Source organism: Podarcis pityusensis, assembly GCF_964106645.2.
Source record: "Podarcis pityusensis genome assembly, chromosome: 4".
In the NCBI taxonomy this organism is placed as follows: Eukaryota; Metazoa; Chordata; class Lepidosauria; order Squamata; family Lacertidae; genus Podarcis; species Podarcis pityusensis.
Window position 1 is genome coordinate 33634177 of NC_138027.1, and position 17666 is coordinate 33651842.

At 44.8% G+C, this 17666-nt stretch overlaps 1 protein-coding gene across 1 annotated transcript; it reads right to left on the minus strand.

The window, feature by feature from the left end:
- On the minus strand, nt 1-11420 carry CPOX (coproporphyrinogen oxidase). The gene is made up of 7 exons (XM_081002738.1): nt 10906-11420; nt 7905-8048; nt 7474-7584; nt 6354-6495; nt 5673-5891; nt 3648-3752; nt 1-2661 (listed from the first exon to the last, which is right to left on the minus strand). Exons 1-7 carry the CDS (start codon nt 11369-11371, stop codon nt 2574-2576), a joined length of 1275 nt encoding a protein of 424 aa, XP_080858864.1. The 5' UTR covers nt 11372-11420; the 3' UTR covers nt 1-2573.
- Nucleotides 11421-17666: the final 6246 nt, after the last annotated feature.

Below are 17666 nucleotides of genomic sequence, written 5' to 3' on the forward strand. Positions count from 1 at the left end.
TTTGTAGCCTCAGCCGCTTTATTCAGTTTCACAGTAAAGGATGTGAAGTTCTGCTGGCAAACAGAACATTAAAGTCAACAGCATTTTGTAAGAGCACTAAACAAGTTATTAGGTTTTGTAGATTTGAAGGCTGTGCAGGAGGGAGAATGGAAGACGTGGAAAAATTCAGGGGGGAAAATTCCCCTTTTAAACCAGGGGTTTTAAATGATTGGGGTGGGGAGAAATCTTGGAAGAAATTGGAAACGCTGTTGTGCAAAACTTGAGCAATATTTTCAAATAGTTACAGCCAACGAACACTAGTGCATTTTTTTCTGATTCAAGATTCAAAAGGTAGCAATGTAAACAATCATAGCATTGCTACTGCATTGGAGCACTTATTAAGCAACACGCTTAGTACATGATACTGGGAACTTTCAAATGTTGTTGGAGGCAGAATATCATCAAGGATTCGGTCAAATCTACAAAACATGGCAGCCTTTGGAATTTCTCTGACTCTTCCAGCTTCTCCGTTGCCGCAGATTCCTCCATTTTCTGCACTGGGTGAAAAACTGAGGAACAATTGAAGACACACATTCACACAGAAACACAAAACTAACTTTTGCACAAAAGAGCTGATCCATTTTCTGAAACCCATAAAGCTCCAGGCAAATATCCCATGTATGTTTACTCAGAAGTGCCCTAATGAGTTCTAGCGGGTTTACTCCCAAGTGTGTGCATGGTATAATATACTAGTGCATAGTGTAGTGCAGAATATACTACTGAAAATTTTAAACCCAGAGGGGAGTTTATTTGTGGCCTTCTGTATGTTGTTGGACACCAACTCTCATCAGCCCTAGCCAGCATGGCTAACAGATCATGAATGTTACACCCCTGCTGCTAGGTTTCTAGTAAGGGAGACCACTGAAAGCGTTGCCAAAAACAAACAAACCACTTAAAATTCTAAGGAAGCACACTCCGGCTCAATTATTAAAAACGTATTGTGACCTTCGCTAGAACACAAGTAGAACAACATCATACCACAGGCATAGAGCCATTTCCACATGTAAAATCTAAGCCTTGGTGTTTAAGAAAAGCCTTTCTTGACAAGGTGCAGGTGCAGTAAACCTGAGATCAGAGAATCTTTTCTTCATAAATCTGATGTGACAGAAGTATGTTTTGCTCTTTTTAAGACATTCTCAGCTGACATTCTTTTATCACCACACATCCCTACAGTACATTCTGCCAACCCAGACAGGATCAATTTGAATTAATTGAGGCTTTGGGGGCCTTTTGGGCTGAGAAGTGGTATAAAAATAAGCTTTCTACGGTCTATATGTCTATGGTCGTTTTCCAAGTGTCACTAGGCTCACTTTTATGTTTGGAATGAATCACTTGCAATTGTTAATACGAGACAGAACTGAAAATCGAAAGGTATGCATTCTATTCCATGCAGCTTTTTCATTTTATTTACAAATGGGGGAAATACAAAGAGTGTACAACTTCTAAAATTGGTCCAAGCTGTCACTGCCCAACCCTATTTGGATGCTCTTAGCCATGCTTCTGGGCCTGTAGAAACGCCTCCCTTGGACTAGGTTAAGGCTTCTTGAGGGCAAAGGCTGAAAAAAATTCATCCAGCAAGTGAGAAATGTTACTTACTCTGTGCATCTGCTGGGAAAATGTTCAAAAAACTTGCACATGTTCAAATATATAGGAACATAGGAAGCTGCCCAATACAATATCAGACCCTTGGTCGATCTAACTCAGTATTGTATGACAATGACTGACAGAGGCTAGTCTCCAGAGTTTCACACACAAAAGGATTCCCTCTTCCCTACAGGAGAAACCAGGAATTGAACTTCTGGATGCAAAGGATCCGCTTCACTAGTGAGCTACGGCCCTTTCCCAAACATAATGCACTGTACTTTATATAAGGTAATTTATGCAGTACTGTTTGTGAACGCATATTACAGGAACCTGAACTGGTGATCTAGTGACAGGAAACCACTGTCCAAATTTCTTTTACATTGTTCTAATTGCAAAACATTCCCCATCATATTACTCATTTGAGAAATTATTGCAGATCAAAAGGACAAGCTTTAAAATACATGACCCCATAGGACACAAAGTGGATTTAAAGAGAAAGCAACTCTTAACTGCTGAAATGGGCTAAGATAGCCTATAAAAGAATCATGCCAATCAGGAGGGTAAATCAAGGGAGGTTCCTGGAAAAACAGCTTTGGGTCTAAACCTTAGGAGCTGGTGCAGAGTTTTAGGGCAGTGAGTGCCGACCACATTTTGAGCGCATTTCACCTTGTTGGGCTGCCTCTGCACCAAGCCTGTTGCATTTTCAGCAGTGTATCATACCGGTACAAATGGTCAAGTGATCCTCCCACCAAGAAACTGCTAACGGAGCAGCTTGTGGCTTTTAAAATGGATATTTACACATAACAAAATTGAAACACTATTTCTAAGGCACATGATAAGAGAATAAGGAGATAAAAAACTAACTGCCACACAATGGCAGTTTGATGAGCAAGCAGGCAGGAGTTTGTGTCCTTTCTTCATGGCTGGAGGAGTGCAGCCGACGCAGCTTGTCAGGCCACCCAGTCTTTTGGATGGCGCAAAACTTCTAGGATTTCAGCTTCCCTGGAATTCTCTGGAGGAGAATGCATGTATTCCCACCTGCAGACAATTTTAAAATTACAAACATACAATTACTTTCACCTGGAGAGCAGGATGCATGCTCTCTAGACAGTACAGTTTCATACTTCTTTTGATATCTCAAGAGTGGGACCCAATAAATGTCTCTGTGATTTTGATTCACTAGAGAGGAGGGGAGGGGGGTGTCCACCAATTTTCCCCTCTCCCTGCAGCCTGTGGCACTCCAGCCCCCCCCCCCCAATTCAGCTCCCAAGAGTTGGGGGACCCTCTAGAATAGCCAGGAAGACACGTAAGTAAAGCAGTTAAGAACTCCCTGAGAAAAGATCTACCTGTATGTAAAGCAGGACTTTTGAATATCCTTCATCTCTTCCTCATACTAGATACGCATCCAAACCACCCACCCTTATGGAGTTGATAGCAGCATCTCTCTCCAAAACAGGAAAATAAGCAGATGGGAGGGACTTGGGGGGGGGGGGGCTGTTGACCACAAACCCAGGTGAACACTCATCAGACCCTCAGGTAGTCAAGGGGAAGCAGAGTTTCTTGTACTGGCCAGACACTCGGCGTGTTCTTCATTTAAGCATCAAATCCAGAGGAGCAGAACAAAAACAGTAGCTGGATACTTTCCAATGGAAAGGCAAGTTGTTTCTTATTGGTAGCAATATCCCCAGCCAGGTCCCCCCAAATTAAAAACCTGAGGAACTACTGAGTTCAGGTTCACAACATGGAAAAAGACCCAGCTGATGGCGCTCCCTCACAGTTGCCCATTCACTAAGCACCCAGCAGCAGCAAATATCTATCTATCCCCTCCTCTCTCGGGTCTCTCCAGAGGGAAGTGTTCTTCTCACAGTGGCAAGGACATTCTTCACCTAGTGGCTTAGTGCACATGGAAATATGGATTCTGAGAAAGCTAGTTACTGCTACTTATTGCACAAAGCTAGCTAGCACACATTCCTATCAAGCAATACCTGAAAAGTTCTGTTTAGAAGTTGAGATTATGCTCTTACCTGGCAGTGAGTGGCAAAGACATAAGAATGCTTTCAATCCTAGATCCTGGTGTTGCAAGTCCAAACTTAGTACCTCTGTCATAAACAAGATTGAATTCCACGTACCTGTGGGAGAACACAGGGGAGAAAGAGAGACTTTTGTCTGTTTCCTTAAACTGTGTTACTAATTCTGGCTTTGCTAATTACAAGTAAAGGAAAGAAGTTCTGCAGGAAATTCTACTCCAATACCTGGCCAGGGATATCCTGCATAAAAGCCCTAGCCTTCATGATTTTACTAAGCACTTTCCACATATTTTCAGGTCAAACTTCATTAGAAGCTAAAAAAAGAAAAAAGTAACTCAGAGTCCAAGGATCTTAAGCTGAATTCTGAAAGTCGATGCTTGCAGAGAAACTTGGAATAAATCCAGCCGTGCACATAGGTTAGCAACATTGCTAGTAAAAGAACTGCTCAATTGCTTGGCTCAGAAACAAAAGGGCATCAGTGTGAGACCTACTTCAGCATTTGTGCAACAATCAATGCTCAGTATTGTCTCCCTGAACAAAATAGGAAACACAGAAAAACTTTTATTTTTGCAAGAAAGAGGAAGACGGGCTTCCAAATAAGCTGTCTGAATGGACTGTCAAATGAACATCCACCTTCAAGTCCAGTCACAGTAGACTGAAAATTACATTTCAGTCCTAGGCATAATTTTGCCAACCAACCACAGAAGCCTTCTCAGCTCTACAGCAGCATCCTTATCCCATACGCTAATCCCCTCCCAGGGCCACAATCTCAACAGGTCACAGGTCTCCTGCCACCTTCTCTAGTTGCTACCTTAGAGTATAAGCCATTGTCTTTGAAGCAGGACAGAAAATGAATGCTAGTAACATTTTAAAAGTTGGAAGCAGCAAGTTTTTGGTGTGTCTCAAATTAAAGGAGAGAGAGGTTGAAAGCCAAACAAAAATACAGTGGTACCTTGGGTTAAGAACTTAATTCGTTCCAGAGGTCCGTTCTTAACCTGAAACTGTTCTTAACCTGAAGCACCACTTTAGCTAATGGGGTCTCCTGCTGCCGCCGCGCCACCAGAGCATGATTTCTGTTCTCATCCTGAAGCAAAGTTCGTAACCCGAGGTACTATTTCTGGGTTAGCGGAGTCTGTAACCTGAAGCGTCTGTGTTGGTGGCACACTTTTTAGACATGTATCATTTCACAACACAATAACTGAGTTTTACTAGCAAACCGGAGGTTAAACTAACCCCTTTCTAGCGCCGGCAGGAGTGTGGGGAGCGTTTGCATGACACACCTACACACTGCAGCCGACACACTAATGTGTCACGACACACAGTTTGGAAAGCTCTGTTATAAGATACAGCCAGAGTTACGTTGACTGCAATTTCAAAATGTGCACAGCACAGAACTTTCTATCTTAAAGACCAGTCACAATGAATGGGGAAAAGAGGGGTTACAATGGTTAGCTTGTCGCTGCTTATCTTAGCGCAAGGAAAAACAGAACTAAGCTACCCTAATCCCAGCCTCTACACGGTTTATCAGAAGACACGAAGCAGCCCCTGTGTTTTTTCCCTTCAAGCAACGCCCTGATCTCACAAAACCAGAACCATGCTCCTAGGCTGTCTTTAGAATTGAAAGATAATCAGACATAGTCAGCACTTCGAATTTCAAATGCTGCAACAAGATTGTTCAGAAACTGTCATTAGTTTGTGGATACAAGTATGCTGATATAGTTCATTTGGTGGGGATATATTTATCTTGCCAACAGGGAAACAAATTCAGTGTCTTTGAATTAAGTTCTGGGCACAACTCAACAGGCTGGCAGTTAGAAGCCTGGTAGAGCTTCGGATGATGAAGAAATTAGAATACCACTGACTTAGGACAAAGACGCGAAGAAGGTTCTTGGTTACTTCAAATGTATTAAACTGACATTTTATGAAAAAGGGGCAAAAAGGTTTTGGGTTAGCCATCTTGCTGATCAACTGACGAGCAAAACAGCACCCCTTCCCCATGGTTTGAAGCCTTCCAAAGCTCACCTCCCTCTGCGGATCTGCTGCCACAATTTTTCCTCTGGTGAGAATGTGTCATGGCAGTGCTTCTTCACAATGGGAACATAGCAAGGCACAATGGCTTTGGCACAACTCTGCACAAACTGAAAGACCTCTTCTTTTGAAGGCGAGTCCAGGTCATCAAAAAATATGCCTCCAATCCCTCGTCGTTCTCCTCGGTGCTTGATATAAAAATAATCATCACACCTACAACCATGAATGTTAGGCACAAAAAAATTGGTTATATCGGCAGATTTTGAAATACATCACTATATACAGCCTGGGGGGGGGGGCACAGCTGCATAACCTCCACCTTTAGCAGAAGAGTAGGGTGAGGGGAGGGGACGGAGGGAGGGAAGAGAGTCGACTCTCTCTGATCCCATTCAGTTCTTAATGACCTCAACAGTACAGACATTGGTGAGCATCCCTGTTTAGGGAAGTTTTTAATGTCTCATGTTTAATTGTGTTTTTAATATTCTGTTGGGAGCCGTCCAGCCAGATGGGCGGGGTATAAATTATTATTATTATTATTATTATTATTATTACTACTACTACTGCTGCTATTATTAGATAGAGGACAACTTTAAAACTATAGGGCAAAAGCTCCAAGATGTTTTATGATAGTTTCTTCCTTCCTCAAGGAAAATTTGATTAGGGCTTTCTACATACCATTTCTTAAACTTGGGGTACAGCTCTGGATTATGCCGATCACAGGCTTCCTTCAGAGTTTTGTGGAAATGAACGGCGTCATCTTTGTCCAAGTAAGTTGGAGTGAGGTCTGTTCCACCACCAAACCACCACTGTGTCGTACCTAAGGGCAAACCCCCCCCCGAACAACTACATAATTATTGTACCCACAAGAAAGCTATTAGATATATTTGAGCTGTTTCCAACGCTCCACGACCTGAACTCCACTTATGCAATGGGAGTTCCCCTTCCTCCCCTCTCCGCCATTCCCACAAAATCTGCTCTGGAGGGTCCTGCAACCCCTTAGAGCTGATTTTGAGGGTGTACAGGAGGCTGTAGCAGACAGGAATGTTCTGCAAGCGGAAGTCTCTAACTCATCACTTTTTTACATTTACTCTTGTAATATATGAATAATGCATTTACTTACTGACTCATCTGTAACACACACACACATATTGTGAACTTAAGGCAACTGCCTGCATTATACTTGCCAATACATCTGAGGAAAATTTTGAAGGGTAGTTGAGAAAATTGATTACATATAAGGCACTTATTTTAACTTCTGCACTCTCCCAGGCTTATGGATGAGAGAAATTCTTTTAAAAAGTAATAAAAACCAAGTTCGTATATAAAAGGCAGGTTGACACTACTGTCCCTTGGTCACAGAATACATCCTGCAAAACCAGGGATTAAAGCATCTGAAATGCTTCATAAAATAGTTGTGGAAAACTGAAGAGACCATTGTAAAGAAAAATACTCAGATATTTTTAGGATGTTAAGACAAACAGATTCCACACTGCCTAGGTTAATCGGTAAAATTCATGTTCTTTGAGATAGTCATCCCACTGGGAATAAAGGAGATAAATTTTCTACCTACATCTTCTCAATCTTCTTTTCTCCCTCCTGCTGACTTCTCTAATAGGTCATGGCTGTAGAGATCTGGTATACATGCCACAGATCATCTTGTTTAGGCAAGCAGAGGTCAAGGAGGGCAATTCTCAATCTCTTACTGCGGCATAAGAATTCTCCCTTCTAAAGGTGGGCTCCATTATTTTTTCACTCACATATAATTCAGACACTCCTGGTTCATTACTGTTCTTACCATCGGCCTCCTCAATTTCAAAGTATCTGTAGTTGAAGTGTATGGTGGGGACGTGAGGGTTCTTTGGATGAATAACGGAGCTGACTCCCATAGCACAAAAAGGCAGTTTTCCTATAAGGCAAAATAAAGGAAGTCTGTGCCAACAATGAAAACACCATCCAGCTCTGAAAACAAAACAATTTTTTCTAACCGTGCTTCCAATTCTGCATTGTGCATCCCAGAAGCAATGTGCACAGACCCACAACTTTTTAGTCTCTGTTTGTTTTTTGCTGAGGTGACAATGGAACTCTTATGCACCTATAGCAGAGCCTTGCATCATGCCTGAGCCCTGCCTCAGCTTGCCCTGTATGCAGCCTGAAGCCTGCCTTGCTTTGCTCCCATTCAGAGCCTGGCCTTGGGCAGATCCAGATTTCCAGAGCAACATGCCTTACCACTTTTGCCCTTCAGGGTTTTCCCTCTGCTTCTCATTTGTTGAGCTGCTTCTTCAGAAAGGTGTCCAAAAACAACAGATACATTAACTCCGGCCTTCTCAAAGACTTCTCCATTCTGCAGTACGCAGCTGATGCCTCCCCCACCTGTTAAGACAAGAAGCAGGATTTCATTTCACTACCAATCAGTTTGAAATTAGTGTACACCATTTGTAAAGACACCTGTTCATATAGTTATCCAAACCTAGCAATTTGGTAGCTTGGCTCTTCAGAACAGGAAAAGGCAGCACTCAAACTACAGAGGAGGGGCCTGGTGGGACTTGACACTTTTACACTTTGTTGATGATTTTGCTAAAACTGGTGGCAGTCAGAAGGATGTTGAGTTAAATTGATGTTTAAGTCTTCCTTTCATCCATGCCCCTCAATCATTTGAGCGGCGGGATAAACTGTGCAATGATAAAACTTTCAATAATTATCTTGAGGCATGAAAAATTCACAGAAGTATTATTTCAATTAAACTTCAATCAAGTTGGGATGCATTACCACTTCATGGAGAGATTGCTACTAATGACCTGAAGCTTGTAAGGAACAGTCACTGACCATGTTCGCAGGTCACAATACGCAAGATGGCCAGCATATTATGGTTTCAGAAATAAGCAGCATGCTCGTGCCCAGTCAGATTATTCCTTTTTCACCCTGCCCCAGGCACAAAAAGGGGAAACAACCCAGGAAGCCATCATTAAGGGCGGCTTTCCATACTGCCCAAAACAAGGAGAATCCTGGTCTGCTTCCTCCTAACAAACCAGCATTTAAAAGCCAACAACAAACTATGGGTTAAGTCTGGTTTGCTAAAGAGCAACAAACCTGGGTTTGGGCATCACAGGAAGTCAAGCTTAATTGCAGCTTCCTGGCTTGCAGGAAGAAAGAGTGAAGCAGGAGTAACTGGGCAGTGGCTTCCAGTATGCTGCTGGTTCCCAATGTAAGCCAGCAACCTTGGCTTATTGTGATGTGTGAACAAAACTAAAATCTGTTACTAAGCAGAACTATAGTAAAAACTACCTTATTAAAGAAAATCAACCAATTAAGTTTTTCTTATTTTTTTTTTAAATTTAAAGTGATATTTTTATAAAGCTTCCTCTCAAAAATGATGTGCATTAGGACAAAAAGTAGACATGATAGCTCCCCCCCCCCCCCCCGGTTTTAAAGATGCAGTGTTCTCTGATATTTGTAAAGAGCAGATAGGACCTCAGTGGGATCCTCCTTTCTTATCTGCTTCACTCCACGCACCCTGCATGCCACACTGGCCTCAGTCGTACAAAACCCTCCCTTGCAATCAGTCACGCTCATCTTCAAAAGTCAGCTGCCCATTAAACACAAATCGTTTAAGAGAATTTTGCCTCTAAAAATGGTCTAGTTCAATTAACTGTGCAACTTTGACTTCTGCTTCTGTTAGGTAACATTTTGTTCCTTATCTGGCAATTCACTCCAGAAACAAATATGATTAACAGGAGAAAACTGAGAGGCATTTATTAACAGCCCCTGAAGCCCTGGGCACAAAGTCACAAACAGAAACTATTCAAAGGTTAGGTACTCTCATATATATTACATATTAAAAATTATAAGATTACATTTTTTAAAACTCCAATTATCAATCCAAGGCACACACTTCTCAGATGTCTACCTGTCTTCCCTAAAGGACGTCTCTCTCATAAAGAGACTTGTATGAACATACATTCCAGATCCCATTCACAAAAGGTGGACTAAAAAAGTGCCAAATATAAGATATTCTAAGCTTCCCACCCCTTCCAATCTGCAACTTCCTTATGTTAGGCATTTTAACTGTATGTACACAAAGACCACACTCTCTTATGCTCCAAAACAAGCTACTATGTCCTAGTTTGATAGCTATAAACACGAATGGATTCAAGTTCACCCATAAACACAGTGATAGGAGTAAGTGTGTCTTCAATTACCAAAATTATGACAGATCCACTGAAAGGTGTCAAAAAGCAATTAATCCTCACTTTGAAAACTTCCCGCTACAGCTCACACTTATTATAGTCAAAACACACAGCCAAACATGACATTGTGGCAGCATCCCCAATTACACACATATATACAGGCACCCCTAAAACTCACATGGCCCATAGCTCAGGTGCATGTAACACAGGTTACATATCCTTTACCCTTGCACTAGTTTATTGCAATCACATTCCAAGTCACCAGCTCTTTGGGTGAAGAAGGGAGTCAAATCCAAACTAGCTATTCTGGCTTTGTTTTGAAAGCTATTGCTCAAGCAGTGCTTGCAATCCTGTACACACTTATGGGGAAGTAACCTTGTGGTTGACCTTACTTACAGCAGAACCAAGTCCCTTGAGTACAGTGGTGGCAATTCTGCATCAATGAGGCTGCAAACCTAACCCTGCTTACTTAAGGAAGAAACCCCCACTGAATTCAGCAGGGCTTATTTTCTGTGTAGAGGTGGTCAGAACTGACTGCCTTTAAGGAGAGAGTGCTTTGCTGTGATGCTTTTAACCTAGATGATCTCACTGAGATCCCTGCATGGCAGGGGGTTGAACTGGATGACCCTCGGGATCCCTTCCAACCATAGCTGTCAACCTTCCCTTTTTTGCGGGAAATTCCCTTATTCCAGTGCCGTTTCCCACTGCTTCCCACTGCTATCCCGGATTGTTAGATATCCCGTAGACTGTCCCAGGGACAGGTGAGGCTGCTGATCCCTTATTTTCAAATCTGAAAGTTGACAGCTATGCTTCCAACTCTACGATTTCAGCGATCCGTTTGCTTTAACAGATCATATAAATTCTATCATTTTCTTAAAATTGTTATTACGTTCTACGCTTTTTTGGTTCAAGCCACCTTGAGAGCCCTTGCCAGGGGGGAAAAAGTAGTCAATGACAACAATAATTCCGGGAGCCCGAAGTGCACGTGTAGGACGTGCACTTCCGTGCGCGTGCTCGGCACCCCCCTCCGGAACTTGGGTCACCTTCCTTCCTCTCCCAGCGGTCCACGGTGAACTGGGCGCCGCGGTCGACCTGGGCCAGGGCGCTGCACACCTGGCTCTGCGTCTCCATGATGAGCAGCTCCATGCGGCTCCGCATGGCCCCGCGGCGGTCGCGCAGCTCGCCCAGTCCGCTCACCGGCGGCGCCATGAAGCGCTGGCAGCGCAGCGCCAGCTCGTCGTCGCCCTCCGCCTCCCGGTCGCCGCCGCCGCCCCCGGCCAGCTGCCCCTGCCGCCGCTCCATCTCGGCCCGCCGGGCCAGCCCCAGCCCGGCCAGCACCGCCGCCGCCGCCGCCGCGCCCCAGCCGAGTCTCTCAGCCCAGCGGGAAGCTCCCGGCGGCGCCCCGCAGCCGCCTGCCCAGAAGCTCCTCCTGCAGCAGCAGCGCGGCCCGGCGCGCAGCGACATGCCCCGGGCGCCCGCGGCGCAAACCCCGCGCATCAGCAGCGACATGGCGAGCAAGCGCGGAGCTCGGCCACCGACTGCTTCTCACGGCCCGGACTACAAGGAAGAGGCGCACACGCCCCCTCGCCTCGGGAAAGGGGCGGGGGAAGCAAGCAAACAATCCCGAGCAAAGGCTCCTGGGAAACGTAGTTCGGCGCTCCGTGGTGCGCGTCGCCGCCGGGAGGCAGCCAGACTACAACTCCCAAGGAAGCTCCGGAATGGGCGTCCGAAAGGGGAAGCGCCTGCTTTGCGCAACGCGGCAGGCAGGGCAGCACGTAGGGCGCGTTGTTGGTGGCGCGGGCTGTCAACGCGGGCGCTGAGCAAACTGAACTAAGCCGCCCTGTGATCGCCGGAGGAAGCGCGGCATAGGAGTTCAATAAATCACAATAGTAAAACGCGCCCGCAGCCCTGGGTCCCGTTTCTCTTAACGTGAGAGCGTTGGATCACGATGCATCAAGAGGTTCAGTCCTAAGCACTCGTAGAGTAAACCCAGAACAAGAAATACTTAGTCCTGGTATATTTATCAGTTTGGCACTACCTGGGCAGTGGGGCGTCTTGCACTAGCGCTGCCTGAAGCGGGTGCTTCATCACCCCACCTGGTGGGTGGACTGGCTGCGGTAGGTGGCCGAACTGATTATAAATGGCCAACTCAGTCTTGGAGAAGAGGCGGTGCTATGTGGTGTTTCCTTCACTGGCCTCTCTTCCTTTCCTTGTGATAGGAATTTTGAGGTCTTAGTTATATGTTAAATGTCCATAAGTGTACCAACCAAGCACGTACATAGATCAGCACACGAAGACCGACCTGGAACCATTTTTGATTCCCAAACTGACCAAATGTTTTCTCTGCAAGGTCAAAGGAAAATGGAAAAGCCTCCCCATGGTCTTTTCTTTCACAAATCCATTCTTAAGGGCATGTCTGTGTTTGAATAGGGTGTGAGCCTGTGACATGGCCCAGGAACTAATTATTTATCATTACAAAAGACTGGCCAGGCTCCTCAGGCAATCCAATCTCGTAAGCAGCGTATCCAATCAAGTAACCTGCCAGACAGGAGATAAAGGACAGGAGAAAAACAACATTCAAATTTCTGTTTTAGACCGCCTTTTCTGTGATGTAGGTATGATGTATCTGGGGGTGGTCTTGATCTACAGGGTGGCAATTTCAAAAGTCTATATAAGGCATGCGCACCATTGTTCTGGGTTCCTCCTCCCTCCTGTGTGTAGTGAGTGAGGACCCTGTTGCAACAGTTCAATAAAGATCAGGCTTACTAGCTGCTTTGCTTCTCAATATTTTCTGGTTGGCCTCTGTTATTTTCTCCTACCAATAGGGAACCTATGTACGGACTCTATATGGGCTCTTGGATACCCCATAAGGGGAAAAGGGCAGATTTTTGTTTACAACATCCTGCACTAAAAAATGGTACAGAAGAAAGGCATTTGCTCCCGTGCAGAGGTTGCGTTTCTGAAATACACAGTTTTTTGTGATCACACAGATGCTGATTTCCACCTTCTGCTGCTGCTGTCCACCTGAAAGAAGTCATCAAGGCCTCGAAAGAGAGAGATACTTGATGTCATTATGACATCAGATGATTGACAGGTGGGCCGCTTCAAAGTTGGTTTGCAGGGTAGGGCAAGATAACCATCTGGCCCACCAGAACAAAAAGTTTATCCACCCTGATCTAGGGACCTTTTGTATTCAACTGCTGCTCAAGCCCCTGCCCAGGAAAACCTAGGACCCTAGTTTGGATGTCTGGGTAACAATTCCCATGCTCATGAAATATGCCTAAGCACAGTATTTATTCAAGTTAACAGACAATAGCAGGATTAGCAATCTGTCCTTTTGTGAGGGGTGTGTGTCCATTTAAAGACTGAAACAGAAGGCGCCTGATGAATCTCTGTTGGCAGTGGATTTCATAGAACTAGGCCAACAACACTAAAGACTTGGTTTCTTGTTGCTGTTGCTGAGCTGCACTAAAAGCTCATCCAGACTTCCCTTTGTTTCTTGTTTCTAGGCACAGGTCCACAGTTTAAAGCTCCATGTCCAAGTAATTCCCCCCCCCCCCCCAGCAAATACAGTTCTGAAAAAATAATTTTGAAAGCAATTCTGTGGGAAACCTGAATTGCCATTAGTTCTGATTCAGTGTTAAAGAGTGGGTTTTCCTGGGGAAAGACACAGATCGGGTAAGTGCAGACCTGTGCCTAGAAAGCAATGTGCAAAAACTAAGTGTGGATGAGCTCGTAACTCGGGGAACAACCAATGAAACTCCTGTAGTTAATCTTAGTGACTGAGGTGGCATATAAGGGTTCAAGTGGTCCCTGAGATATGCTGGACTGAAGTTGTTTAGGGCTTTGTAAACTAATACAAGGACCTTGAACCTGGCCCAGTAGTAGATGGGCAGCCAGTGCAGATGTTTAAATAATGCTGTCACATGTACTCCGACAGCAGGCTGGCCTCTGTGTTCCACACCAGCTGGAGCTTCTGAACCAGCCCCAAAGGCAACCCCACACAGAGTGGTTATAAGCTTTCCTAGTCACAGAGAAAGCTTAGGCCTCCAGTGACATATCCAGGGGTACCCGCAAGCTTGACAAAGGGTAAAATATACATTTTATAAACAAACAAGAGACTGGAAAATGAGAAGTTTCTGTAAATCCACAGCTGCCCTTCTCCTCCCATTGTCTAGATTTGCTAGAGTAAGTCTATGTCCTTTGAAGCAACTCATAGCTAATTTAAGGATGCAGTCAGTGAGCCTTGTGCACTCTACAAAAATGCAAAAACTTGAGAATGCTGCAACATAAATTCTCCAGTAGGTGGCAGCAATTAACTTGGGTGTACACTGCATATGCTTCTGCCATCTGGATGGCAGGAGGAAATTTGTATTCCAACCAGCAGTTATCAGCAGAGAAGCTCCTGTAGCTGCTTTCGATGTCTAGATTCTTTCTTTCTTTCTTTCTTTCTTTCTTTCTTTCTTTCTTTCTTTCCTACTCCAAAAAATATTTTTTTTATTTCTGTGACAAAAAAATTGAAAAGGTCAAATTCCATTATATTGCAAGGGAAGACATAGACATAATCTGCTCTTCCCTTGAAACCAGTTTCAGGAGCGTCTGCATGTCTATGTCTAGACTGTTTCTGAAGCATCAGCCAATCCCGAGGGAAGCAGAATCCCAGCTCCTAGAATGGCTCACACACTTAGAGCCCTAGTAGGGATTACAGAAGGATGACCCCACTTATTAGCGGTTTCAACCAACAGGAATTGCAGCCTAGGATTTTCCCTATAAGGTTAGTAATCTCTCCTTCAGGATTAAGCACAACTGTAGTTCAGCTCTTAGATCTAGTGGCATAAGACCACCAGGTCTCCTGTTGTTGTTGTTGTTTAGTCGTTTAGTTGTGTCCGACTCTTCATGACCCCATGGACCAGAGCATGCCAGGCACTCCTGTCTTCCACTGCCTCCCGCAGTTTGTTCAGACTCATGCTGGTAGCTTTGAGAACACTATCCAACCATCTCGTCCTCTGTCGTCCCCTTCTCCTTGTGCCCTCCATCTTTATCAACATCAGGTACTTTTCCAGGGAGTCTTCTCTTCTCATGAGGTGGCCAAAGTATGGGAACCTCAGTTTCACGATCTGTCCTTCCAGTGAGCACTCAGGGCTGATTTCCTTAAGAATGAATAGGTTTGATCTTCTTGCAGTCCATGGGACTCTCAAGAGTCTCCTCCAGCACCATAATTCAAAAGCATAAATAATTCTTTGGTGATCAGCTTTCTTTATGGTCCAGGTCTCACTTCCATACATCCATTCACTACTGCGAAAACCATGGCTTTAACTATACACACCTTTGTTGGTCTCCTTCTATACCCACCAAATGTGCAGGCAGGCTGAGGTGCCACTAGCAGGATCCCTGTTGGGAGTAGCTTACAGAACATGCTGAACCAGGGTGTTCCAGGTGCAGGGAGCAGCTGAGCCAGCCAAGGATCCAGTGGATCCCAAGCTAGTCTCATCGCTGTGACATGATGGCATTGGGCCTGATTGCTGCACCACCTCCAGGCTGGCACGGCACATCCTGGCTGGTGCGAGTGGCAGGGCCATTGTTGCATCTGCAACCCTGCCCCTCCATTAAGTCCCAATGCTCCCCAGCAGGGTTTTGGATTGCTGCCTTCTCCTTTCTTGACCAGAGTTGCCCCCTGTGCTCCCAGTGACACTTTTGCTCAGGCTGAAACAGGCTGTTTTGGAGGGCAGTTGGCGAAGAGCCCAGCTCCAAACACAAGAGTTTGGAGTCCCTATACAGTGATAAAGGTAAAGGTAAAAGTACCCCTGCCCGTACGGGCCAGTCGTATCCGACTCTAGGTTTGCGCGCCCATCTCACTTAAGAGGCCGGGGGCCAGCGCTGTCCGGAGACACTTCCGGGTCACGTGGCCAGCGTGACGAAGCTGCAGCTGGCGAGCCAGCACCAGCGCCGCACACGGAAATGCCGTTTACCTTCCCACTATAAAGCAGTACCTATTTATCTACTTGCACTTAGGGGTGCTTTCGAACTGCTAGGTGGGCAGGAGCTGGGACCGAACGACGGGAGCTCACCCCGCCGTGCGAATTCAAAACCACCGACCTTATGATCAGCAAGTCCTAGGCACTGAGGTTTTACCCACAGCGCCACCCGCGTCCCCTTATACAGTGGTACCTCGGGTTAAGTACTTAATTCGTTCCGGAGGTCTGTTCTTAACCTGAAGCACCACTTTAGCTAATGGAGCCTCCCGCTGCTGCCGCGCCATCACTGCGTGATTTCTGTTCTCATCCTGAAGCAAAGTTCTTAACCTGAAGCGTATGTAAACTATTTCTGGGTTAGCAGAGTCTGTAACCTGAAGCGTATGTAACCTGAAGCATATGTAACCTGAAGCGTATGTAACCCGAGGTACCACTGTATTGCTTTGGAAGACTGTCATTCATTCAGTTGTTACGTTTTTGTAGCCATCCATCAACTCTCTTATACAAATATTAAATGAACCGAATTTCTGGAAGCTTCTATCATGTTATAATGGGCAAAGCCACTAAAGCATTTTATGTAAATTGCTTTGGATAGAATCTCTGCTCATTCTTTTGCATAGCAAAACTTTCCACCCATGGCTTAAATTTGCTGCTAAGGATTTTAGTCCAATGCAGACTAGGCCAGATATCATCATTTAGCGATATTATATATTTGGCATGCATGACTATATAATGCAATGCTATATGCAAGAAGATATGAGATGAGGGATCTGGCTCTGAATAATTTAGAAAATTGGATGTACTGGACCGATGTCTCACCTCAGTAATGAGAGCCAACAAACTGAAGCTCAATCCAGGTAAGACTTTTCTGGAAATGCCAGAAAGAAAAAGGAACTTTCATCCATATACGATGGAATGTAAGCAGATTGTGACTTTTTTCCCTGTGGAAAGGTATCGGAGATACTACAAGAGAAAGTGCAGGATGAAGTCTGCAAATAAAAGCAACGATAACGCTGTTAAATCATTCCTAAAAGTCTCTCAGCGTGGGGATTTAAGCAGGAACTGCCAGAACCCCACTCAGGGTTTGGCTGTAGTTCCTCAGAGGCTCCCAGAAGAAGTCCTCCTCAGGAGAAAGGCCATACTCAGGTACAGCCCTTTACTAATGAAAATTAATAAATAGGCGCTCCACCTGAGTATGAGGGGCCTGGGCTGCCTCTTGAGGCAGAGAACTATTTCTGGGCACCTCTTACTCCAAGATGGAGCTATCAGGTGGCAATTCTGGTAGTCTCTCCCTCGAGCCCAAGCTAGATCATTGGTATGGGCTACTCCTGGAAGTCACTAGTCTCTGGAGAAGGAATTTTCCAGTGGGCAAAGGGGGTTGGCCATGATATCCACAGTCTTTTCAGTTTTAATAGCAACAACAGTCTGTTCGACATCACAGAATGTAGCTTTTAAATAGCAAGTGATGGTATTATGTAGATTTAGAAAAAACGCTATCACAAATAGCACAGTGTCACTTCAAGACAGATGGGGTTGTTTGAACAGCCGCCTAAAGGAGATAGGGTTTTCCATGAGTACGGTTTGTTGTTCGCACATTGCAGTTGTGTCTAGATGTTGCAATTTATGACCGACATGAAAATCATGATAAGCTTCAGGGCCTATGCTTCCTTTTTGTTCTCTCAGCTACATTTAGGCATTCAAGATATATTTTTCAATTAAACTTTCAGAAGGCAACACAGCCTTTTCTAATCCTTTGCCCTTAAATCCACCATAGGGGAAAGCTTTTCACATAGTCTTATGTTAATAGTCCATAAATACAATGGCCTCAATTT